The following is a 26,772-nucleotide window of genomic DNA, read 5'->3' on the forward strand; positions in this document are numbered from 1 at the left end:
TAAAGAAAACGTATCAAGTGACATGTAGTTGCACTCCCGTAAATAGTGTGCTGTGAAGGTTGTCTGGTATCTACAGACTCTAGCCTACAGGAATTGACCCATTGATAAGTTCCTCCTACAGGCTAATGTAGCACCTACTTCTCTGAGAGAGAGAGAGAGAGAGAGAGAGAGAGAGAGAGAGAGAGAGAGAGAGAGAGAGAGAGAGTGTTGGTTATTTGCCACTACAACTTTGTAAACATTGGTAATGTTTTGGTTATATTTTTTTTAATTTATTTCTTTTACTTTTGGTAGGATACATATTTATACGTACATTGATAAAGAACTACTTATATAGTGTATTTGCAGTATCATACCGTATTGTATACGAATTCTTAAAACACGACATTCGATTTCGTCAGCTCAGACCGACTAGTTTAAGCAGATATCATTGCATTCTATAAAATCATGTTCTTAAAAAGATAATACAGTAGTGCTTTATTAACCCTTTTACCCCCAAACTATTTGGAATTTTCGAACCCTTAACTCCCAGGGGTTATTTTTTTCCAGCACATTTTGCAGTACAGTATATTTTTTTTTAAATTGCTCTAACAGCCTTAATTTTCATCATACAGAGGTCAGGTTGGTCTCATTCTCTTGGAAAATGACTGATTTTTCTCAAAATATTATCAAAAATATGCAAAAAAAAAATGTAAATAGCAGTTTTTTGCAAGGACGTACCGGTACGTCCATGGGGGTAAAGGGATGAGTTTTGTGAAACGTACCAGTAAGTCCTTTGGGGGTAAAAGGGTTAAAACATTTTTAGATCTTGTTTTCAATTTTGGGTGCATTCAAACCATTTACTCTTAATGACTTTTTTTACTCTACAGTATCAGTGAGGGCTGTTAGATACGAACAAGTGTTTTATTGTTCCAGTATTATACAGAGCATGGTGTGGCGATGACTTTCACTTTATGAGTCTTCTTACCTTGTACTGAAGCTGTGTTAATGTGTACAATTACCTCGGAAAATTAGTATGAACTAAAATACCATGATAGAAAGCACATGAAAAGAATACAGTGCAGTACAGTAGGTTACCTAGTGTGTTATTCAACCGCAGGTAGGTAATGGCCAGTGAGTCGGTAGGTTATGGGTTGACCCAGCCTAGGGCAGCAAACATGCACAGATTCTCAAACTTCGCGCCTGTCTTTGTAATGCCAACTGCTGCGAATACAGTATTGAGGCCCAACTGTATCGCAGAAAAAACGAAAATCTTTGTTCCCTTACACAGTGTCTATTAAATACTGCACACTAAATATACTTATACTTTGCCTCAATCTATGTTCGATTGTACACTAAGGCTTTCAAACACTGTGCCTGATTTTAGCAGACGAAGTTTTTGCATTTTAAAATATCATCATTTAAGAAAGTTAACAATTACTGACTTCTTTCTTTTACCTTTGGTTGTGATCAGCTGGTCTCAAGCTCCTGCTACTGCATGATGAATATGCCCACATACAAATAAAAAGGGAGTATCGTTTATATAATTACTTAACTTGGTCAAAATATCTTCGAAATGAATATTACATCAGCACCAACATGTAATCCTGTCCTTGTCTTTATTGCTACCTGAAATTTATATTTCTTTGGGATCATCATAAGGGGAGGAGATCCCTGCTTTTTTAAGGGAAGTAGGTAAAGCTGGCTTCCTCTGGGCTTACCCTAACGTTAAATGGACATTGTCATCATTTGTCGCCTTCCTCTCAAAGGAAGCTAACACCGAAGCATCAGAAGACCAGGGGAGAAAGAAGCAAATTTCTTACGACTTCGAGCAAGACCCAAAAAGCCAGGACTCTTCTTGCTTTGCTCTCTACTTTCTCCTCCTGTCACTGGGAGGACGACCACTCCTTAAATTTCTCAAAGGGAGATGACTGTGAGCATATAATGACATCTACAACAAAATAACGAATGTGGATCCAAAGCCAACTTGCCCATTTAAGTTCCACACACTACTGACAAGAAACTCTTGGGCAAGACCACATGCCTACTCGCAGTTTCTCCATACTATTAACGTTCAGTAATGAAACAAACTGAAAGTGGGATAAGAAAATTAAATACTGTACGCCAAGTTAGGAACACTTAGCATACGTTTGCATAACTTGGCAGATGAAGTCATAAGTTGCTACTCGGGGCTTCCACTGCTACCCGCTAGTAACTACCTACACCTTGTTATAAGGTTTAACAGCAGTTTCCACCTTTGCTGAAATCATACTCTTATCAAAGGACGACGATTTATATCCGCGTAAGAATCATTCATTTTTCATAAGTGCAGTGGTTAATAAAAATATGAAAAGTGGGAATCACTACAGTATTTGCTGTTGGTACAAATTCTAAAGGAAATACCATTAGGATTTTTCTATAAATGAAACAAACTCCATTCTCTAACTTGGCTAGCCCTATAAGTTTGGTTAAACTAGTTAATAATAATGTAGCATATTTTTTTAAATATACCCCTTAATACAGCATGGTTCCACAGATAATGCACACCTTCCTTCTCTGAACAGCTTCTAAATAATCCTGTGCAGTATATAATTCATTGACATTTTTTTGAATAATGAAATTCCAATGATGATTCATACAAATCTAAAATACCACTGAGGGATCATGCAGACAATATTCTTTGTACAGAACTTGTATACCCTCTTGATAGCATTTCAATGAAAGGTTAGGCACCTGATTTCCTTGAACAACATTTTTCTATCTCTTGGTTAAGTGTCCTGAAAGAAAATATGCCTTTTCTTCAACAATAATAGCATTCTTCCTTATCAAAAACTCTTAAAACTCAGCTGCCAAAAACGACAAAACTAAAGTCTACAAGTTCTTAATGGATATATTCGTATAATACAAAATTTCTTCACCGCTTTCGTGTTCTGACCACTCTTTCGGGTGTAAAATTTTGTCCAAACTACCCACTACAAATAAAACAGCTTCAAGTGGAGGGATATTTCGGAAATTAACAGCTTCTAGCTACCACTTCACTTCTTTAACCATGGATCTGACTATTACCTTATCAACCCTAAGCATGTATTCAGGGATTATAGTAGTGAGTTTACCACTACATTCTTCAGCTTTAGGAATAAGAGTTTTTATTGGTAATTAAGTTACCTATTTAATAACTTCTACCAAAACTTCAGATCAACGGTTGCAATCCACTTGAGAAAATCCCAAAGTAGTTGAATTCAGTACTAACCTATAGAACCGGTCCCGTCAATAATGGAAGATACCGTAGCTAGAGCTTTTGCGTTGCCTCTTATAGACTCGTGGGTTCCAAGATCAGCTGAAACTGCTGTAGTTATCAAGGCATATGGACCATTCACTAATGTTCCTACTACTATGAGGAGGAAAACATTGAACCCAAAGGTTAAGTCTCCATATAGATTGTAGACAAACATCTGAAAAGAAAAGAACAAAATCAACAACCATGTACGAAACTGTATTATTGATTAAAAGCAAAAGTAAAAATAAACCATTAGTATTTCTCTTATTAATATGTTATTTTCATTAGTAAAATAAATTTTTGAATATACTTACCCGATAATCATGTAGCTGTCAACTCTGTTGCCGACAGAAATCTACGGTCGGGATACGCCAGCGATCGCTATACAGGTGGGGGTGTACACAACAGCGCCATCTGTGGTCAGGTACTCCAGTACTTCTTGTCAACACCACCTCAATTTTTTCCTCGGTCCACTGGTTCTCTATGGGGAGGAAGGGTGGGTCAATTAAATCATGATTATCGGGTAAGTATATTCAAAAATTTATTTTACTAATGAAAATAACATTTTTCAATATTAATCTTACCCGATAATCATGTAGCTGATTCACACCCAGGGTGGTGGGTGGAGACCAGCATACATGTTAACAAAGAAGCTAAGTATCCCGTATTTTATTTTATTAGTTATTCAAAAATAACATAAAATAAATAAGTACCTGGTAAGGAAGACGACTTGAACCATTACTCTGCCTTTATTAAGTACGTCTTTCTTACTGAGCGTAGCGGTCCTCTTAGGATGCTGAACGACTCTTAGGTGCTGAAGTATAAAGGGCTGCAACCCATACTAAAGGACCTCATCACAACCTTTAACCTCGGCGCTTCTCAAGAAAGAATTGACCACCCGCCAAATCAACAAGGATGTGGAAGGCTTCTTAGCCGACCGTACAACCCATAAAAAGTATTCAAGAGAAAGGTTAAAAAGGTTATGGGATTATGGGAATGTAGTGGCTGAGCCCCCGCCTACTACTGCATTCGTTGCTACGAATGGTCCCAGGGTGTAGCAGTTCTCGTAAAGAGACTGGACATCTTTGAGATAGAATGATGCGAACACTGACTTGCTTCTCCAATAGGTTGCATCCATAACACTCTGCAGAGAACGGTTCTGTTTGAAGGCCACTGAAGTAGCCACAGCTCTCACTTCATGTGTCCTTACCTTCAGCAAAGCAAGGTCTTCTTCCTTCAGATGAGAATGTGCTTCCCTAATCAGGAGCCTGAATTAGTAAGAAACTGAGTTCTTAGACCTTGGAAGAGAAGGCTTCTTGATAGCACACCATAAGGCTTCTGATTGTCCTCGTAAAGGTTATGACCTTTTTAGATAGTACCTAAGAGCTCTAACTGGGCAAAGTACTCTCTCCAGTTCGTTCCCCACCAAGTTGGACAGGCTTGGGATCTCGAACGACTTAGGCCAAGGACGTGAAGGAATCTCGTTTTAGCAAAAAACCGAGCTGCAAGGAACATGTAGCCGTTTCAGATGTGAAAACTATGTTCCTGCTGAAGGCGTGGATCTCACTTACTCTTTTAGCTGTTGTCAAGCACACGAGGAAAAGAGTTTTTAATGTGAGGTCCTTAAAAGAGGCTGATTGGAGAGGTTCAAATCTTGATGACATAAGGAACCTTAGGACCACGTCTAGATTCCAGCCTGGAGTGGACAACCGACGTTCCTTTGAGGTCTCAAAAGACCTAAGGAGGTCCTGTAGATCTTTGTTGGTGGAAAGATCCAAGCCTCTGTGGCGGAAAACCGCTGCCAACATACTTCTGTAACCCTTGATCGTAGGAGCTGAAAGGGATCTTACGTTCCTTAGATGTAACAGGAAGTCAGCAATCTGGGTTACAGTGGTACTGGTTGAGGAAACTGCATTGGCCTTGTACCAGCTTCGGAAGACTTCCCCTTTAGACTGATAGACTCTGAGAGTGGATGTCCTCCTTGCTCTGGCAATCGCTCTGGCTGCCTCCTTCGAAAAGCCCCTAGCTCTTGAGAGTCTTTCGAAAGTCTGAAGGCAGTCATACGAAGAGCGTGGAGGTTTGGGTGTACCTTCTTTACGTGAGGTAGACGTAGAAGGTCCACTCCTAGAGGAAGAGTCCTGGGAATGTCGACCAGCCATTGCAGTACCTCTATGAACCATTCTCTCGCGGGCCAGAGCGGAGCCAACCAACGTCAGCCGTGTCCCTTTGCGAGAGGCGAACTTCTGAAGTACCCTGTTGACAATCTTGAACGGCGGGAATGCATACAGGTCGAGATGGGACCAATCCAGCAGAAAAGCATCCACGTGAACTGCTGCTGGGTCTGGAATCGGAGAACAATACAACGGGAGCCTCTAGGTTATCGAGGTAGCGAACAGATCTATGGTTGGATGACCCCACAGGGCCCAAAGTCTGCTGCAAACATTCTTGTGAAGGGTCCACTCTGTGGGGATGACCTGACCCTTCCGGCTGAGGCGATCTGCCATGACATTCATATCGCCCTGAATGAACCTCGTTACCAGCGTGAGCTTTCGATCTTCTGACCAGATGAGGAGGTCCCTTGCGATCTAGAACAACTTCCACGAATGAGTCCCTCCCTGCTTGGAGATGTAAGCCAAGGCTGTGGTGTTGTCAGAGTCCACCTCCACCACCTTGTTAAGCTGGAGGGACTTGAAGTTTATCAAGGCCAGATGAACCGCCAACAGCTCCTTGCAATTGATGTGAAGTGTCCTTTGCTCCTGATTCCATGTTCCCGAGCATTCCTGTCCGTCCAAAGTCGCACCCCAGCCCGTGTCTGATGCGTCAGAGAAGAGACGGCGGTCGGGTTTCTGAACAGCCAAAGGTAGACTTCCTTGAGAAGAAAGCTGTTCTTTCACCACGTGAGAGTAGACCTCCTCTCTTCGGAAACAGGAACTGAGACCGTCTCTAGCGTCATGTCCTTTATCCAGTGAGCAGCTAGATGATACTGAAGGGGGCGGAGGTGGCGTCTCCCTAACTCGATGAACAGGGCCAGCGATGAAAGTGTCCCTGTTAGACTCATCCACTACCTGACTGAGCATCGGTTCCTTCTCAGCATGCTCTGGATGCATTCTAGGGCTTGGTAGATCCTTGGGGCCGACGGAAAAGCCCGAAAAGCTCGACTCTGAAGATCCATACCCAGGTAGACAATGGTCTGGGATGGGACGAGCTGGGACTCCTCAAAATTGACCAGGAGGCCCAGTTCCTTGGTCAGATCCATAGTCCATCTGAGAATCTCCAGACAGCGACGACTTGTGGGAGCTCTTAAAAGCCAGTCGTCTGACGGAGCCGGACACAAGATCATGGTACTGCTGCACAGTCTGTGAACTGTCAACCATGGGGAAGCGAGGAAGTACAGCGACAACCCGAAACTGTCTAGACTGTCTGGGTCGTACAGACAACTCCTTATCGGGTTGCTGAGGTTGCCGCACTGCGTCACAACAAGTCACTTCTGCTGGTTGTTGAACGTCTTCCCAGTGACACACTGACTCCGTAAACAAAAAATCCTCTAACAAGGACTAAGCTTGGACTGCATGTCTTGCAACAAAGCTCAAGGTCTATGGGAGCAGGTGTGGTAACAGACGGGGTTAGCGACTGAAGTGGAACCATTACCCTCCCTGGAAGCATGTTATGCTTAAATAAAAGTCCATAGGAGGCTAAGCAGCTAAAGGCTCCTCTCCAAATGACAGAGTCCTCAAGGGAATATCAGAAGGAGGGAGAGAAGCACTTTCTCATCTACAGGAACCATATCCGAGAAAAGCTAAGTTCTCTCAGTGAGGGTTTCACTGGTGCAAAAGCAGCAGACCAGAAGGCAACGTTATGAAACTGCTTGACAGTCTTGTGAGTTGGCAACAACCAAAGATGTGTGACTGAGGAGCATGCGGCAAGGTATGCAGAGCATGCTGTATGCCGAGCATGCTGTATGTAGAGCATGCTGTAAGGTAAGCAGAGCATGTTGCATGGCGTGCGGCTTATGCTGCATGGGATGAGGCTCATGCTGCATGGGATGAGGCTCATGCTGCATGGTATGAGGCTCATGCTGCATGGGATGAGGCTCATGCTGCAAGGGATGAGGCTCATGCCGCATGCGTTGAGGAGGATGCCGCATAGTATGAGGCTCCTGCCTCATGGGTTGAGGCGGTTGCCGCATAGCTTGAGGCTCCTGCCTCATGGTTTGAGGAGGATGCCGCATAGCATGAGGCTCCTCATAGCATGAGGCTCCTGCCTCATGGGTTGAGGAGGATGCCGCATAGCATGAGGCTCCTGCCTCATGGGTTGAGGAGGATGCCGCATAGCATGAGGCTCCAGCCTCATGGGTAGAGGAGGTTGCCGCATAGCATGAGGCTCCTGCCTCATGGGTTGAGGAGGATGCCGCATAGCATGAGGCTCCTCATAGCATGAGGTCCCTGCCTCATGGGTTGAGGAGGATGCCGCAAAGCATGAGGCTCCTCATAGCATGAGGCTCCTGCCTCATGGGTTGAGGAGGATGCCGCATAGCATGAGGCTCCTGCCTCATGGTTTGAGGAGGATGCCGCATAGCATGAGGCTCCTGCCTCATGGGTAGAGGAGGTTGCCGCATAGCATGAGGCTCCTGCCTCATGGGTTGAGGAGGATGCCGCATAGCATGAGGCTCCTCATAGCATGAGGCTCCTGCCTCATGGGTAGAGGAGGTTGCCGCATAGCATGAGGCTGCTGCCTCATGGGTGGAGGAGGTTGCCGCAACGCATGAGGCTCCTGCCTCATGGGTGGAGGAGGTTGCCGCAACGCATGAGGCTCCTGCCTCAAGGGTTGAGGAGGTTGCCGCATAGCAAGAGGCTCCTGCCTCAAGGAGCCTCAACATCATACGTCTGGCAGGGTGGACTGCGCAGAGGTGGAGGAGCGCTCGCAGGAGGAGGTGTGCTAACCTTCTCTGCCTGAAACTCCTGCATCAAAACCGCAAGCTGAGACTGCATTGTCTGCAGCATAGACCACTAGGGTCTATGAAAGACAACAACAAACGGAGCTACTGTCCGTTGAGACTGAGGGTCTAAAACAGCTGGTGCGGCAACAGACGGAGTTACTGCCTGTTGCGGTACCACCTTGCCTCTCTGGGAGGTGTGCAGTTGTCGTACTGCAGCAAGTCCGAACTGACCCAGTGCTAATGGCTACGCCTAGGAGTTGGACTTGCGCGGAAGGGACCGACTTGCACTTAAAAGCTGCAAGATTTGGTCCATGGTTTCTGCGAGAAACCTCTTCCGCAGACGAGGAATAAATGGGCTCTCTCGTCTTTGTGTGGGTGGGGTGATCACGTCGGCTACGTGAGTTGGTTACACCCGAAACCATGGAGGGAAACGTCTGTTCGTCGATCAAGGCCTGATGAACCCATAAGTCCTTCGACGTTACTTCTCCCCTGGGCTTGGGAGCTTGTAAGAGGTCCCAGACTAGGCGAACAACTGGCACGAACAGACGAACCCTCGAACGCAACACTGTAACACTTTGCGCTTATCACTTTATCACTTTTGATTTTCTGTTTGCACTTATTTCACTGAACTCGAAACTTTAAGTGGTTTGTACCTGAAACACGCAATTCTATCCTTCATTAAAAGTTAGTAATTGCGAAAACAGTATTACAATGTAACAGAAAAACATAATGAAAGATAAATAATTCAGTGGCTGGAAAAGAGACTAAACACTAGATCAAATAAACTACGTTTAAAATCTCTCACCGCATAAAGCCTGGGAACAAGAATAAAACTCTAGAAACGTTTACCTTCTTCCCCTAAAGAGACTAGGGAGAAGAGCAAAAACGATAACAACGTTACCCGCTTGAACGAAACGTTTACCCTCCTCTCTCTCCCTCCGTCTCTATCTCTCTCTCTCTCTCTTTTGACTTAGAACCTGAGAGATGAGCCCAATTATATCGTTAAAACATATTATTGTTAAAGGAAAAAAAAAAAAAAACTGAAAGATTTCCCAAATAAAAAGTTCCTTTATTAGAATTAAAACCATTTAAGCTAAGAAAGAATGAACAAAACGCTAGAATCGGTTTACTCTTACTGCAACGTGAAACCGTGAATACTCTCTCTCTATCGTAACGATAGAGCGCAAGTTGAACGTTCTGAACGTCAACAACTGCAGAGACAAAACAAAACGTTAGTTCAACTTTGAAAACAGTACGAGACTATCAAAGAAATTCTTTCAAAAACATTAAAATAGCATAAAATGTTAACAGGTAAAAACGAAATGACGGGCTCAATGTTAATTAACTTCGGTTCCAAGAAAAGACCGCCTACTATTAGGAAAGGTCGCATATAAACAAAACATAAAAATTAATTTTAATAAGTTTATAATAAAAGGAAGTTAATCGAAGAGGCCTATAAAAGGCGGAGAGATATAAAATAAATCTATAACTTTGTTAAGCAAAATTAAGAAAGAGAGTCTATACTCTCTTCGACACCAACACTTCCGTCTAAGGGAAGGGTCGGCCATTTAAAAGTGAAAGAGAGTTCATACTCTCTTCGTCACCAAAATTAAATCAAATTAATTCCAAAAAACTTGCTAAGCTAATGATAAAGCTTCCTGAATAGCGAAGGCTAAACTCTAGAGCAAATACATCACCAAATCGTGAACAATAACTCCAGAATCAACAGCGTATCCATGTAGGTCTAGCCGGAGGCACGACAGAGGAAAAATTGAGGTGGTGTTGACAAGAAGTACTGGAGTACCTGACCACAGATGGCGCTGTTGTGTACACCCCCACCTGTATAGCGATCGCTGGCGTATCCCGACCGTAGATTTCTGTCGGCAACAGAGTTGACAGCTACATGATTATCGGGTAAGATTAATATTGAAAACTACAGATTACTGATTTTATAAAGCTCTACCACACCCAACTTCACTCATAGCAATTTGGGACTCATTGACTAAAAGGTAACAACAAGAGTCCTAAAAATGAAGATAACTTTAAGTAGTCTACTACTGTATTAGAGTATAAATTTAATTACTTGGCATAGTAGTCAGGAAACCCAGTTTTCATCCAATAATATTTGCATTTCTGCAAGAGCATATATAATTTTTTTTTCTAAAAACAAACTTTTAAGTAAAAATGTTATTTTTATTAATAAAATAAATTTTTGAATATACTTACCCGATAATCATGTAGCTGTCAACTCCGTTGCCCGACAGAATTCTATGGAGGGATACGCCAGCTATCACAATACTAGAAGGGGGTGTACTTACCAGCGCCACCTGTGGCCAGGTACTCAAGTACTTCTTGTTGACACCTCCTCAATTATTCCTCGGTCCACTGGTTCTCTATGGGGAGGAAGGGAGGGTCGATTAAATCATGATTATCGGGTAAGTATATTCAAAAATTTATTTTATTAATAAAAATAACATTTTTCAATATTAAACTTACCCGATAATCATGTAGCTGATTCACACCCAGGGGGGTGGGTGAAAACCAGTGTACAAGATTAAAGGATAGCTAAGTATCCCATATTTCATATAACAGTTATCTCAAATAACAATGAAATAATAAGTACCTGGTAAGGAAGTCGAATTGAACCGTTACTCTGCCTCTTTTTTAAGTTCGTCTTCCTTACTGAGCGCAGCGTTCCTCTTGGAGGCTGAATCAACCCAAAGGTGCTAAAGTATATAGGGTTGCAACCCCTACTAAAGGACCTCTACAAAACCTCTAACCCAGGCGCTTCTCAAGAATGAATAGACCACCCGCCAAATCAAAAGGATGCGGAAGGCTTCTTAGCCTACCGTAACAACCATAAAAACAACAATAAAAGCATTCAAGAGAAAGGTTAAAAAAGGTTATGGGATTAAGGGAATGTAGTGGCTGAGCCCTCACCTACTACTGCACTCGCTGCTACGAATGGTCCCAGGGTGTAGCAGTTCTCGTAAAGAGACTGGACATCTTTAAGATAAAATGATGCAAACACTGACTTGCTCCTCCAATAGGTTGCATCCATTATGCTCTGCAGAGAACGGTTTTATTAAAGGCCATCGAAGTAGCTACGGCTCTTACTTCGTGGGTCCTTACCTTCAGCAATGCAAGGTCTTCCTCCTTTAAGTGAGAATGGGCTTCTCTAATCAGAAGCCTTTTACGAAACCCCGTTCTTGGACATGGGCCTCGAAGGTTTCTTGATGGCACACCATAAGGCTTCTGACTGTCCTCGAATAGGTTTAGACCTCTTAAGATAATATTTGAGAGCTCTGACAGGGCAAAGAACTCTCTCTAGTTCGTTACCTACCATGTTGGAGAGGCTAGGTATTTCAAACGATCTAGGCCAAGGACGTGAAGGAAGTTCGTTCTTTGCTAGGAATCCGAGCTGAAAAGAACATGTTGCAGATTCGGTCGTGAAACCAATGTTCTTGCTGAAGGCATGAACCTCACTGACTCTCTTAGCTGTTGCAAGGCAGACGAGAAAAAGAGTCTTGAGGGTAAGGTCCTTGAAGGAAGCTGACTGGAGAGGTTCGAACCTAGATGACATAAGGAACCTTAAGACTACGTCTAGGTTCCAGCCTGGAGTGGATAGACGACGCTCTTTAGACGTCTCAAAAGACTTAAGAATGTCTTGAAGGTCCTTGTTGGAAGAAAGGTCCAAACCTCTGTGGCGGAGAACTGAAGCCAACATACTCCTATACCCTTTAATCGTAGGGGCTGAAAGGGATCTCTCATTCCTAAGATGTAGAAGGAAGTCAGCTATTTGGGTCACAGAGGTATTGGTAGAGGATATTGAATTGGCTCTACACCAGCTTCGGAAGACTTCCCACTTAGATTGGTAGACTCTACGAGTGGAAACCCTTCTTGCTCTGGCAATCGCACTGGCTGCCTCCTTCGAAAAGCCTCTAGCTCTAGCGAATCTTTCGACAGTCTGAAGGCAGTCAGCCGAAGAGCGTGGAGGTTTGGGTGCAACCTGTCTACGTGAGGTTGACGTAGAAGGTCCACTCTTAGAGGTAGAGTCCTGGGGATGTCGACTAGCCATTGAAGTACCTCTGTGAACCATTCTCTTGCAGGCCAAAGGGGAGCAACCAGCGTCAGCCGTGTCCCTTCGTGCGAGATGAATTTCTGCAGAACTTTGTTTATTATCTTGAACGGTGGGAATGCGTAAAGGTCGAGATGGGACCAGTTCAGTAGAAAAGCATCCACATGAACTGCTGCAGGGTCTGGAACAGGGGAACAGTACAGCGGAAGTCTCTTGGTTATGGAGGTGGCAAACAGATCTATGGTAGGTTGACCCCACAAGGTCCAAAGTCTGTTGCACACACTCTTGTGGAGGGTCCATTCCGTGGGAATGACCTGATTCCTTCTGCTTAGGCGATCTGCTGAGACGTTCATATTGCCCTGAATGAACCTCGTGACCAGAGTGAGGTTTAGACCTCTTGACCAAATGAGGAGGTCCCTTGCGATCTCGAATAGGCTCCTCGAATGGGTCCCTCCTTGCTTGGAGATGTAAGCCAAGGCTGTGGTGTTGTCTGAGTTCACCTCCACCACTTTGCCTAGCAGGAGGGACTTGAAGTTCAGCAGGGCTAAATGAACTGCTAGTAGCTCCTTGCAGTTGATGTGGAGCAATCCCTGTTCCTCGTTCCACGTTCCCGAGCATTCCCGTCCGTTCAAGGTCGCACCCCAGCCCGAGTCCGATGCATCTGAGAAGAGATGAAGATTGGGGGTCTGAATAGCCAACGATAGGCCCTCCCTGAGAAGGAGATTGTTCTTCCACCACAGGAGAGTGGTCTTCATCTCTTGGGTGATTGGGATAGAGACTGCTTCGAGAGTCGAACCCTTGTCCCAATGAGCTGCAAGATGGAATTGAAGAGGGCGGAGGTGGAGTCTCCCTAGCTCGACGAACAGGGCCAGTGATGAAAGGGTCCCTGTGAGACTCATCCACTGTCTCACCGAGCAACTGCTCCTCTTCAGCATGCTCATGATGCACTCTAGGGCTTGGCTTATCCTGGGGGCCGATGGAAAAGCCCGAAAATCCTGACTCCGAATCTCCATTCCCAGGTACACAATGGATTGGGAGGGAATGAGCTGAGACTTTTCTATGTTGACTAACAGACCCAGTTGTCTGATTAAGTCCAAAGTCCAGTTGAGATTCTCCAGACAGCGACGACTCGTGGAGGCTCTCAACAGCCAGTCGTCTAAGTAGAGGGAGGCTCTGATGTCCGATAAGTGTAGGAATTTTGCTATATTCCTCATCAGATGAGTGAACACCATAGAAGCTGTGCTTAGGCCAAAACACAGGGCTTGGAATTGGTAGACAACCTTTCCAAAAACGAATCTCAGGAAAGGTTGGGAGTCTGGATGAATAGGAACGTGAAAGTATGCATCTTTCAAGTCCAACGAGACCATCCAGTCCTCCTGTCTGACCGCTGCTAGGACCGACTTCGTCGTCTCCATCGTGAACGTCTGCTTGGTGACATACGCGTTGAGCGCGCTGACGTCCAGCACCGGTCTCCAACCTCCTGTCTTCTTGGCCACAAGAAAGAGACGGTTGTAGAAGCCCGGGGATTGATGGTCCCGGACTATAACCACTGCCTTCTTCTGCACAAGTAGCGACACCTCCTGGTGCAATGCTAGCCTCTTGTCCTCTTCTTTGTAGTTGGGAGAGAGGTTGATGGGAGATGTGGTCAGAGGTGGTTTGAGGCAGAATGGAATCCTGTAACCGTCCCTCAGCCAACTGACAGACTGGGCGTCTGCACCTCTCTTCTCCCAGGCTCGCCAGAAGATCTTGAGTCTGGCTCCTACTGCTGTCTGGAGATGCGGAGAGTCAGTTTTTTCCTTTAGATGTCTTGGAGCCTTTCCTAGACTTGCTCCTGTAAGAGTCTGGACGGGAGCTTCCTCGGCTGGGGGCTCTACCACGAAAGGGCGGTATGAACCTCGTAGCAGGGGTATCAGCCACTGGGGAGCGATAAGTCTTGGGGACTGAGGTAGCAACCTTAGACTTACGAGCCGATGAGGCTACAAGATCGTGTGTGTCCTTTTGTATCAGGGCAGCAGACAAGTCCTTAACCAGCTCTTCGGGGAAGAGGAACTTCGAGAGCGGAGCAAAAAGGAGTTGTGACCTTTGACAAGGTGTAATGCTGGAGGAAAGGAAGGTACACAGCTGTTCCCTTTTCTTCAAAACCCCTGATACAAACATCGACGCAAGCTCACCAGATCCATCCCTAATGGCCTTATCCATGCAGGACATTAATAGCATGGCAGAATCCTTGTCCGCAGGAGAGGTCTTCTTGCTGAGGGCCCCCAGGCACCAGTCTAAAAAGTTGAACATCTCAAATGCTCTAAATACTCCCTTCAGTAAGTGATCAAGGTCTGAGAAGGTCCAGCAAACCTTAGAGCGCCTCATTGCAGTTCTCCGAGGCGAGTCTACCAGACTTGAGAAGTCAGCCTGGGCAGAGGCAGGTACTCCCAAGCCTGGTGCTTCTCCTGTGGCATACCAAACGCTCGCTTTCGAAGTGAGCTTAGTCGGAGGGAACATGAAAGAAGTTTTGCCAAGGTGTTGCTTAGACTGCAGCCACTCCCCTAAGATCCTTAACGCTCTCTTAGAGGACCTTGCTAGGACTAGCTTAGTATAGGTGGACTTAGCTTGTTGTATGCCCAGCGAAAACTCAGATGGCGGAGAGCGGGGAATAGCAGAGACAAAGTGGTCTGGGTAAACCTCCCTAAGCAGAGCCAAGACCTTACGAAAGTCAATAGACTGTGGAGAAGGCTTGGATTCATCCACGTCTGACGAGGGATCCAGGTGTGCCTCCTCATCATCAGACGCCTCATCACCCGAGTGTAGCGAAGAGATCGGACAAGAATGCTGAACAGCAGAGTCAGAACGAGTAGGAACAATATTAGTGGTTTCCTCTTCAAGTAACTGTTGAGGGAAAACCTGAGGCTCAGACTGCAAAGGCTGAATAAAAGACGAAGCAGAAGGAAGGCGCATGGGTGGAGGAGGCTGACTCCTAGCATGAGTGGTTGAACCCAAGGGTTGCGCTTGCTGAGCGGTTGGCGGAAGCGGAGTAGCAAGTTCCTGTTCCTGTGGTGTGAGCGGAGCGCGATGAGGTTGAGGCTGCGCAGAACAAGGTAAATGTCTCGCAAGCTGAGGCTCCTGAGGCGCAAGGCCAAGGTGTAGTGGTGCTTGCCTTGTGGAGGGTTGAGCTCGCTGCAGCGAGAGCTGAGGAGACTGACTCATGGACGGGAGAGGTTGTTGTACCTCAACCGAGAGTTGCACCACTGGTGGAGCAGCAAGTGGAGGCGGAGGAAGAGAGGTATAATCCTCCTGATCCCATTGTAAAGGTTGCCTTAAAGAAGGCGGAGGCTGAACACCACTGGGAACAGCAAACTCAGAACGTGGCTCAACATCGTACGCCTGGCAGGTGGTACTGCGATCAGGCGGAGCGAGCGCAGGCGGAGCGAGCGCAGGCGGAGGGAGTGTAGGCGGAGGCGGAGGCGGAGGCGCAACACTCTCAGCCTGACACTCACGCATCAAGTCCGAAAGCTGTGCTTGCATGGACTGTAGAAGAGTCCACTTGGGGTCGGCAGAAACTACAGTAGGCTGAGGTAAAGCCTTAACAGTCGAGCTCTGTTGTGGCAGAACCTTACTCCTCTTGGGCGGAGTGCAGTCGACAGATGACTGCGGCGAGTCAGAGCTGAGCCAATGACTGCAACCTGGCTGAGCACTCGCGGACTGGACTCTGCGTTTAAGTGGTCTCGAGACCTGAGACCAACGTTTCTTCCCTGACAGTTGATCAGCGGACGAGAAAAAGACGGGCTCAATCGTCTGCGGGTGGGAGTGACGGTCTTTGGAAGACACGCCCGCAACCACCGAGGATACTTCTGTGCGCCTAACAAGGCCTGCCGAACCCTTATGCCCTTCGACATTGCTTCTCCCCTGGGCTTGGGAGCTTGCAAGAGGTCCCGGACTGGGAGGACGACTGGCTCGCACAGAAGTATCCTCACGCACCACACTGGCACTGACACTAGCACTTGGCACTGCACTGACACTAGCACTCGTCACAGCACTGGCACTAATTCCACCCACTGCACTCTTGACCTTAAGTTCCTTGACTTCGGCCATCAGAGACTTATGATCACTTACCACTGACTCTACTTTATCGCCTAAGGCCTGAATAGCACGCAAAACAACAGACATATCAGGCGGAGGGCAAACAGTAGGTTCGGGGGTAGCCACTACAGGGGTAGGAAAAGGTAGGGGATCATGAGGAGAGGAAAAAAGTGAAGAGTGAGAAGAACTCCTCCTAACTCTACCTCTCTCTAACTTAGTTGAATATTTCAAGAGACGGACAAATTCCAGTTCCGAAAGTCCGGCGCATTCCTCACATCGATTTTCTAACTGACAGGGCCTGTCCCTACAGTCAGAACAAGCGGTGTGAGGATCTACCGAGGCCTTCGGAATACGCCTATTGCAAGACCTACATCGTCTATGGGAGGGGGCTTGCGAAATGTCAGACATCTTGAATCCAAAGAGTTAGCCAAAGGGGGTTCCAAAATCAAGCAAAAGATCGTTAACCGTTAATCAGGACTATATAAAAGCTATCTAGCTAATATAAGAAGGTTTCCAGTAAAGCGACAGCCGAAATCTGAGAGAATACTTCACCAATTAGCCGTGAAAATACTCGAAGATCATAAGCGTATCCCAGAACGTCTTGCCGGAAGCACGACAGAGGAATAATTGAGGAGGTGTCAACAAGAAGTACTTGAGTACCTGGCCACAGGTGGCGCTGGTAAGTACACCCCCTTCTAGTATTGTGATAGCTGGCGTATCCCTCCATAGAATTCTGTCGGGCAACGGAGTTGACAGCTACATGATTATCGGGTAAGTTTAATATTGAAAAACAAGCAAAAACAACAACCCAATTTTCTAAATGAAGTTAACTATTATAATACATACATACATATACCAAGGCACTTCCCACAATTTTGGGGGGTAGCCGACATCAAACAAATTCAACAAAAAAGGGGACGTCATTTCTCTACGTTCCTCCCAGCCTGACCAGGGACTCATTATAATACTAAACCAAATTCATGTGCTAGGAAAAACAAGGTTAAACAAATTCAGAAAATATTCCTTAACAATTTTTGATAAAAGGAATAAAGTATAGAGCAAAATTTCAATTATAAACATGGAGGAACCATGGTAGAAACACTCGACTTAAATTAATTGTTTACTTAGGAGGCAACTAAAGAGAGTCAAGCATTATCCCCATGCAACTACTGTGTAAGGGTAGGAAGTGATGCGTTTATTTTTTGTTACAGTCAAGCGTTTTACACTTCTTTGAAGGAATAGCTCAAGAATTTCAGGTAAGAATTTTCAAAATAACATACATACATACATATACCAAGGCAATCGCCCAAATTTTGGAGGGTAGCCGACATCAAACAATTGAAACAAAAAAGGGGACGTCTCCTCTCTACGTTCCTCCCAGCCAGACAAGGGACTCAACCAAGTTCAGCTGGTACTGCTAGGGTGCCACAGCCCAACCTCCCACATTATCCACCACAGATGAAGCTTCATAATGCTGAATCCCCTACTGCTGCTACCTCTGTGGTCATCCAAGGCACTGGAGGAAGCAGCAGGCCATACCGGAACTGCATCACAATCGCTCGCCATTCATTCCTATTTCTGGCATGCTCTCTTACATCTATCCTCCTATTACCCTGAGCTTCCTTCACTCCATCCATCCACCCAAACCCTGGCCTTCCTCTTGTACTTCTCTAATCAACTCTTGCATTCATCACCTTCTTTAGCAGACAGCCAAAATAAAAAGGGGCAAAATACATAATGGCAGACAAACACCATATTTCTTAACAAATTTGTCCTGGTGAATATCCTTATTGAGTACAAGTTGTCCTGTGGGTCATCCTACCTGTAGTAATGTGGTCTCTCCTGAACAATTATTTAGTCTGAAACATTGCCAAATATAAGTACTACAGTATACCTTCTATACGATACTGTAATGTAAAAACTCTACAACTTGTACCACACATGTATCAAACACTGTAACGGTATTTCTGTTTTTTTTTATATTGTCGTTAACGCTCTCCCCTCGCACTAATACCCTGTTTATGACTGTATGTCCTTGCATCATTGTTTGAATTTTTATGCTGTTCTCGACTGAAATGGGTTGTATGCAAACTCACGCTCCGTCAAAATAAAAGTTAGTTGCATTCACTCCGCTTTTCAGTTAATAACTAAATACTGTAGTGCATCCGCACAGACCAACGATTCTAAGTCAGTTTTGGACATTATATCTTAAGTCAGGAATGGTGGTTATACCATATAATAGGATACATCCCAGTGATTTCATTAGAAAAGTGGGCACAACAAATGTGTGATCAAATGACAGACGTAATGAACAGGGAAGAAACTATGTAGTGGTGACAGTAGATCGAGTTTGACATTGTTCATGTTGCTTCTCTCTGGAAGTACAGTACAAGTTTTATCGACACCTACCCTTAAAACTAAAATTCATCTAGTTTTCTCCTTTCAGTAGACTGATACCTCTAGAAAAATACTGAGGCAATATAGCAGTTAATGACAGCCACCGAGGCTTTTCAAGCCATGGGTTCATTGTCTTTTCAGTCATTGTGTTGTATTGGTCCAACACATGTTTAAAGATTTCTTCCTCTAGATTTGTTAGCCACTACTGCATAGATTGTTCAAAGGTAATCATGATCCACATTTTATTTTGGGTGTCATGTCAGGGACCGTGTTATGATTTTAATAACCGCTGTGAGGAATGTGAAGGCCCCACTGTTCCCCTCATGGAAAATTGTTCCAGTAATCACTAAAGTTAAAGTTCCAAGCACAAAGGATACTTGCTTTTAGTTCTGGGGGAAATCCTGAGACGACTACTCTAGTTGATTAATTATAGTAGGTAAGATGGCAATGCCACACAAGCACGAAATCAAATACAAGTTTTAATATTTGTGAGCTTTAACAGCACTAAACTTAAGATTCTTTTGCAAAATCTAAGAAGGCCAGTGAACCTTCACTTAAAAAGCTATAATTCTTATCTTAAATGCCCTATTTTTAACCCTAACCTTACTTAAGTCATGTCTAGAGGTAATAGTGTTCCACTCGGTAAGGGTTCTGATGGTGCACAGCTCATTAAAAGTTTGAGATCCTCAAATTCTGTATTTGCTTTAGACCCTTCTGCTGCTAAACCCATGCCTTCCCACAATCCTCACCACTCTTATAGACAACTAGATTGCAAGACAAGGGACCGAGTTGATAGTCTGGATACTAATATTCCTCCACTTGAAGTAAGCCCTAAAGCAGTTGTTCCCAAAGTGGGTGGAACTGGCCCCCTGGGGGCAAAAGTTGCAGTTAGGGGTGACAAGGTGGTGCATTAAGAGAATTTAAGAAATCCCTCTTTTTTTTTTTTACAAGATATTAATGGCGAAACGTATTATACACTAAGGAATCATAACTTGTATCAAGTTTATAGATAATAAAATTGACATCAGAATTATAAACAAGTGCATATCTCTATTACGTATGTAGTTGAAAGTGTGGTTAGACATGTCTCAGTGGTTGGTAATAAACATTAGATTATCTCATTGCTACACAGTATACTAGAAGTTTTATTCCAGGTGTGACCAGATTATGGAATGATCTTCCTAATCTGGCAGTTGAATGGGTGGACCTTCCGAAGATCAAACTTGCAGTGAATACTTTTAATGAACAGGGTAACATGAGCCTGTCTTAACTTATATATGGCAGATCTATTTTAATGTCGCTATTGATCTGAAGATATTTGGTTCCTTATTCACTATTTTTCATATATATTTTTATTTCTTTTCCTCACTGGGCTACTTTTTTCCTGTTGGAACCCTTATAGGGGTTGTACCATCCTCCTTTTCCAACTAGGATTGTAGCTTAGCTAATAATAATAATAATAATAATAATAATAACAATAATAATAGAGACAAGTATCTATTGAAAGGAAAGAAAATGGAAAATATTTTAGTTTAGGGGTATATGTTAATAAAACCAAGCTTCCAGTAGGGAAGCAATATGAACATCAGTGCATAAAAAAATACCTTCTTTGCTTTAATAAAATTAAAATTTTGAATTAACTTTGATAAAAGATCTATACATGTATTAGAATTCCATATATTCCAATACCAATTCTATAATATAATTGTAATTACTGAATAAAGTAATAAAAAATATTTATAAACAACATAAAAGAGACATGAAACCAATTAAGAAATGGACAAGGTATTGTGCAAACAGTATTTTAACCCTTTTACCCGCAATGGACGTACTGTACTGGTACGTTTCACAAAACACATCCCCTTACCCCCATGGACGTATCGGTACGTCCTTGCAATAAACTTTTTTTTTTTTTACATATTTTTGATAACTTTATGAGAAACTTCAGGCATTTTCCAAAAGAATGAGACCAACCTGACCTCTCTATGACGGAAATTAAGGCTGTTAGCGCTATTTAAAAAAAAAATATACTGCAAAATGTGCTTAAAAAAAAAAAAAAAACACCTGGGGGTTAAGGGTTGGAAAGTTCCAAAGAGTGGTGGGGGTAAAAGGGTTAACAGTCACGAAACCCTAAAATGAACCTGTTTCTCGTAAGCCCATCCTTCTTCCTACATTTTCAAAATACAGAAAAACTCAGGCTATTTAACAAACCATTGGCACTGCTGTGATGAGCATAACTGCGCATGTACATGCCGGCATTCCAGTGTAGTCCCGAAGTAAACCGGCAGCTATGGCTCCAATGATTCCCCCGACATCAAACAAGGTAGACAAGTTGCCACTTTCCTCTGGAGAATATGTTGCTGAATAAAACAAGACAAAAATTCTAATTAAAATATCTTCTTTAAAAAAAATTTGTTGAAAACTATAATAAAAAAAGATGTTTTTAACTAATTTATGAAACTTTAATCTTTGTCTTGTAGAACTTTGTTAACCATCTGGTAATTCAGGCCATGACAAAATTGCTGTCAGACTCACGACTTAACTAGAGGCAAACTTTTTAAACGGTGAACAATGAAGATATGTCAACCTAATTATGTTGATTTTTTTAGTGTAAAAAACAGAGGAATATAGATAAAAATAAACACAAAATTACAGTTACTTGAACGGACAACGCCAAAGTGCATCATCGAATCTTCAGAGGGTTGAAATTAATAATCTCATTTTTTTTTATGACATTTCATCACATATGATTTGTTTTCAGAGTCCAAATATTAAGGGCAGATTCACATAAAATACTTTTAAATAGTATGAATGAATAATCTAAACACAAGGTAATCACCTCCCATTCGCAATACCGTAAAACTAAATAAGGAGTAACTTAATCAAGAACTTACTGCTTTTCTTTATGTAATTTGGCAGCCAATAAATAAACGTGTACGAGACAAGTTTAGCGAAGAATAAACAGAGAGAAAACTCCACAACTCCCTGAAATGAAGGATGGAAAACAACTGTTATACTATATAGAAGTTGTAGACAAAAAAAATTATAAGATTTCTTGGCTTTGCATAAGTCGGTTTAATGAAAAAAACAACATCAATGAATATAGTCGTCGTCGGCGCCCACTCGTGTCCGAGTATTGGGTTCTGTCGTTAGCCATCAGCCTCCTATCTGTGGGGTGGGTGCTTATGCCTGATGTGGCTGTTTAAGTCCTAGTCTGTGGTGGAAGAGTCGCGGACAGTGTTCACAAGGGAGGGTAGGTGGTGGGCGGGGCTGTTCTAATCGCTCTCTCCTTCTTCTCCTCCTAGCCTCCTCATTTTGTCTCCTCCTCTCCTCGAAGTCCACGGTGCCATGGTGTACTGTACTCCTCCAGGTTTTCCTGTCCCTGGCTGTTTCTTCCCATGAGGAAGGATCGATGTCAGTTAGAGCCAGGGTGCGCTTTAGTTGATCTTTATAGCGCATTTTCGGGGCTCCTCGTGGTCTGGTGCCCTGGGTCAGTTCTCCGTAGAATATTTTCTTTGGGAGCCTAGATGGATCCATCCTATGCACGTGTCCTATCCAGCGGAGGCGGTGGTGGATGATGGTGGCCTCCACGCTGGTCAGCGAGGCACGTTCTAAGACTTCAATGTTGGTGGTGTGGCTCTCCCAGGGGATTTTCAAGATCTGCCTCAGTTTCATTTGTTGGAAGCGTTCTAGGTTTTTAAGATCGTTTTTATATAGCGTCCATGTTTCACATGCATACAGGAGCGTGGAGAGGACTACTGCCCTGAACACCATTATTTTGGTGGTCATTGTCAGTGCGTGGTTGTTAAATACGCGGCAGTTGAGTCGGCCAAAGGCGGAGTGGGCTGCCCTGATCCTGTTCTCAACGTCCTTTTTGCTTGTGGGAGCTGATGTTAGGATGCTCCCTAGGTAGGAGAACTGGTCCACCTGTTCTAACGGTTGGTCATTCACTGTGGTATTGAAGTTGGGGAGCATCAGTCCTGGTGGATGTTGGACGAGGGTCTTGGTTTTGTCTGAGTTGACTTGCATCCCAAAACGTTCGTAGGCAGAGTTGTATGCATCAGCTAACGACTGCAGGTCCTCTGCCGTCTGACCTGGGGTGGCATTGTCGTCAGCATACTGCAGTTCTCGCACTGCACACAAGGTGGTCTTGGTTCTGGCGCGGAGTCTAGCGAGGTTGAAAGTGCCTCCATCCATGCGGAAACGTAGGTCGACTGAGGGTGTGTCTGGGGGAATCTCGTTGAGCATTGCTGCGGTGTATAGTGAGAAACACGTCGGGGCCAGAACACAGCCCTGCTTCAGGCTGCCGTTGATGGGGAATGGGTCTGAAAGAGAGTTCTGGTGGCAGACTCTCCCAACCATTCCGTCATGGAGGGCACGCACCAGCTTGACAAAATCGGGTGGGCAGCCATATCTTTTGAGGACAGCCCACATGGCAGGTCGAGGTACTTTGTCGAAGGCCTTTTTCAAATCCCAGAAGATGAACATTATGGGCTGTTGTTGTTCGAGGCTCTTCTCTTGTAGTTGTCGCGCACAGAAGATCATGTCTATGGTCCCGCGAGAAGGTCGAAAGCCGCACTGGGACTCTGGCAGGACGTCTTCTGCGAGGATAAGGAGGCGGTCAAGGAGAATCCGAGCGAAAATCTTACTCGCGATACTTAGTAGTGATATTCCCCGGTAGTTGTTACAGTTCTCCCTGTCTCCCTTCTTGAAGATGGTAGTGATGTTTGCATCGCGGAAGTCACTGGGGGGGGGGTCTTGGTCTCCCATATTTTCAGTATAAGGAGCATCAAACGGTTCCTCAAGCCGGGGCCACCATGAGTGAGGAGCTCCAACGGGATGTTGTCTGGCCCTGGGGCTTTGCCGGGGTTCATGCGCTGCAGGGCCTTGTTGAAGTCATGGATGGAGGGTGGTAGTGCCATCCAGTGACGGACGGGATGCTGCGGGGTCATTCGCAGGAGATCGTCTGGGGTGTCTGCTTGGTCATTGAGGAGGTTCTCAAAGTGAGACCTCCACCTGGCCAGGATGCCCTCGCTGTCGGTGATGGTCGTGGCCCCATCCGCGTCTTTCAGGCTGCCCACTGATGACCGTGTGGGACCGAATATTTCCTTTGTTGCTGCATAGAAGCTGCGCAGGTCACATTGGTCAGCGAAACTCTGTATTTCTGCAGCTTTTCTTTGCCACCAGGTGTTCTGGGCTTCACGGATACCTCTCTGGCAACCAGCTTCAGCTACCTTGTGAGCACATTTGTTAGCTACTGTTGGTTGGTTTTCCAAAGTCAGGCGTGCTTGTCGTTTGGTTTCAATGAGAAGAGAGATGGTAGCATCATTCTCATCAAACCAATCCTGCCGTTTCTTGGTGGTGTAGCCTAGTGTTTCCTCCGCGGCACAGGCCATGGCGTTTCTGAGGGTGGTCCAGTGGTGCTCAACAGTGGCCTGACCCACAGGGTCTGCGAGGTATTGTTCGCAGGCCTCCTTGTAGTTCTGTGCCACCTGTGGGTTGCGGAGCTTACTACAATCAAAGCGTTGGTGTGGTACGCTGTCAGGTGCCCTTCTGGGTGGTCGTAGGGTCGTCACGGAGAGTCGGGAGATGAGGAGTCTGTGGTCCGTCCAGCAGTCGTCCGCTCCGGGCATGGATCGGGTGATGCGGTCTTCTCCTCGATCTCTGGCTCTGGTCAGGACGTAGTCCAGGGTGTGCCAGTGTTTAGACCGTGGATGTCTCCATGTGGTCTTTTGTCGCTTTGGTAACTGGAAGATGGTGTTGGTTACCACAAGTTGGTGTTCTGCACACAGACCCAGTAGGAGTTGGCCATTGGCGTTGCAATTTCCAATGCCATGGCGGCCGATAATTCCCTCCCACAGGCGATGGTCGTTGCCTACTCGGGCATTAAAGTCGCCAAGCACAACGAGCTTGTCATTGGCGGGCACTGCCTGGATGGTGCGGTCGAGCTGGGTGTAGAAGGCAGCTTTGTTATCATCGGTTGAGGTCATAGTCGGGGCGTAGACAGAGATCAGGGTGAGATGTCTGTACCGCGTGATGGGGATGCGGACAGTCATCAGGCGCTCACTGATGGCCTTGGGAGCTAGGTTGTGTTGCTGCACTAGCTGGGAACGGATGGCGAAGCCGACACCGTGGATGCGAGGCTCCTCTAGGGCCTTGCCTTTCCAGAAGATGGTGTAGCCTGTTCCAGCTTCCCTGATGTTGCCCTCTTCGGGTAGTCTGGTCTCGCTAAGAGCCGCCACATCAACATTGAAGTGGGCTAGCTCCTTGCAGACGAGGGCTGTACGTCGTTCCGGGCGGTTGGTGTTCGTCACGTCTTGGAGGGTGCGGATGTTCCACGCACCTAAGGTTAATATTCTTTTCTTGTTATTTCGACCGCATTAGTGGGATGTCCGCCAGCCGCGGGGAGCTGACCAGACGGGTTTGCCGTGTCCGATGTTTACCCCACCTTTTCTAGGGGCCTCCCCATGTGGAGTGGGCTGCGGTGTCCTCAATAGGCCAGCCCAGTCACGAGTCCAGCTGCCGAACTCTGGTGTCACGGCACCGTCACCAGAGAGCGACTGAATCTTAGACTCGCCGCCTGAGTGCAGTCGTGGGCTAAGGGCTTCCAGCTATCCAGGCCTGCCCCCTTCACCCACGGTGCTGTTGTCTCAGGACTTGCTGGTGGTGATGATGATGATGATGAATGATGATGATGATGATGGTGAGAAAGAGATGAAGAAGGGTGGAGGAAACGACAGAATGCCAGTAGCTGGGTATATTGTTTTGGGTGGTCGTGGCTTTGCAACGGCCACGCACACACACTTGGCCCACATCATTTTCACCGCGGCTCAAGACATATGAGACAGGCGGCTTCTCCGATGTTGGTTGCATCGGGCTCCCGGGTTCTTGTTATGTCAAGGCCCGCCTTGTTGCCTGCCCGACAGGCATTGCCCTCTTCCGCCGGCGCTGGGAAGCTCCGCCGTTGGGGTCTTGTTTGGTTTGATTTTGGAGTTTTCCTTCTCCTAGCCTTTGCCTATCTTAAAATAAAGGAGAAGGCCTATAGGGGTCCAGTCTTGGTCTGGTCTCTCAGTACTGGCCTTAGCGGTATGGTTGAGCCTGCCAGGGTGGATAAACTACCCCACCGCCATTGCCCAGCCCATCATTGGGACACTCAAGCCCCTCTACTGCAGCAAAGTGCTGGACCATCAATGAATATATCAATGAATATAAACATCATCTAAAGGCAATAAAGAATGTTCAAATACGAAAAAATATTTTAGATTGTTAGAATTCGAAAAAATATTTTATATGAGAGGAAAATGCAATATAAATCCCAATTTCTTCACATCAAATAATGAACACATATTGGCTAATCAATCAAGTAATACTGCAGTAATAAAATAAAAATGGCAGACAATTATCTTTATTATATAAGGGAGATTTAATAATATAAAATACATGATAAAAACTATTGTACGTGATTAGCGACAATAAAAAAATGTCTGATATTTTCTCTCTTCCATTTTGATATAAAAGTAAAAATTGTAGGAATTTGATCATTCTTATTTGAAAATTCGGAAGGTCAAGAACGACACTCAAAACAGCGGGTAACTGCTTAGTTACCCCTTCAAAAAGTTAACAATGTATGTGATTTTGGTTTGTATCCTAGTAACAAAATTCACTTCATCAGATGATTAACTTCCAGTGGGATTCTACATGAAAGTGAGAGCTTTCAAAATCATGTTAAAATAATAAACTAAGACTTATTTCAAACTAACTAAAGAACAGATTCAAAAGTTGAGAGGAGTGTGGTGGCTGATGACAAAAGAGGCTATACTGTAACAGGCAGGCATGTGGGACTTCACCTCGTCCCACCCGTCGTTAACCATTTCATTGCCCGTTTCATCGTTGCTCAAGATATAACACTATTTAAAAGAAAGAACGGTTTGCAAACATGCAAGAACAAAGCAGTTTGCTCCCATTTTCAATGTGGAATAAACACATGTCATATAATAGTGGATTATTTAGATTAAGTATATAAAGATTTCAACTTCC

General features: G+C 44.9%; 1 protein-coding gene across 2 annotated transcripts in view; it reads right to left on the reverse strand.

Annotated features, from left to right (window-relative positions):
- The window catches only part of LOC137648923 (glucose-6-phosphate exchanger SLC37A2-like), a 115,864-nt gene that overhangs the window by 4,682 nt on the left and 84,410 nt on the right, over window positions 1-26,772 (reverse strand). For both annotated transcript variants that reach the window (XM_068382115.1, XM_068382114.1), the window contains 3 exons: window positions 21,630-21,720; window positions 20,947-21,095; window positions 3,227-3,428 (listed from right to left, as the gene is read on the reverse strand). In XM_068382115.1, coding sequence (XP_068238216.1) covers window positions 3,227-3,428; window positions 20,947-21,095; window positions 21,630-21,720 — 442 coding nt within the window. The remainder of the gene's footprint in view (window positions 1-3,226; window positions 3,429-20,946; window positions 21,096-21,629; window positions 21,721-26,772) is intronic.

The sequence above is a fragment of the Palaemon carinicauda genome, chromosome 10 (genome assembly GCF_036898095.1).
Source record: "Palaemon carinicauda isolate YSFRI2023 chromosome 10, ASM3689809v2, whole genome shotgun sequence".
In the NCBI taxonomy this organism is placed as follows: Eukaryota; Metazoa; Arthropoda; class Malacostraca; order Decapoda; family Palaemonidae; genus Palaemon; species Palaemon carinicauda.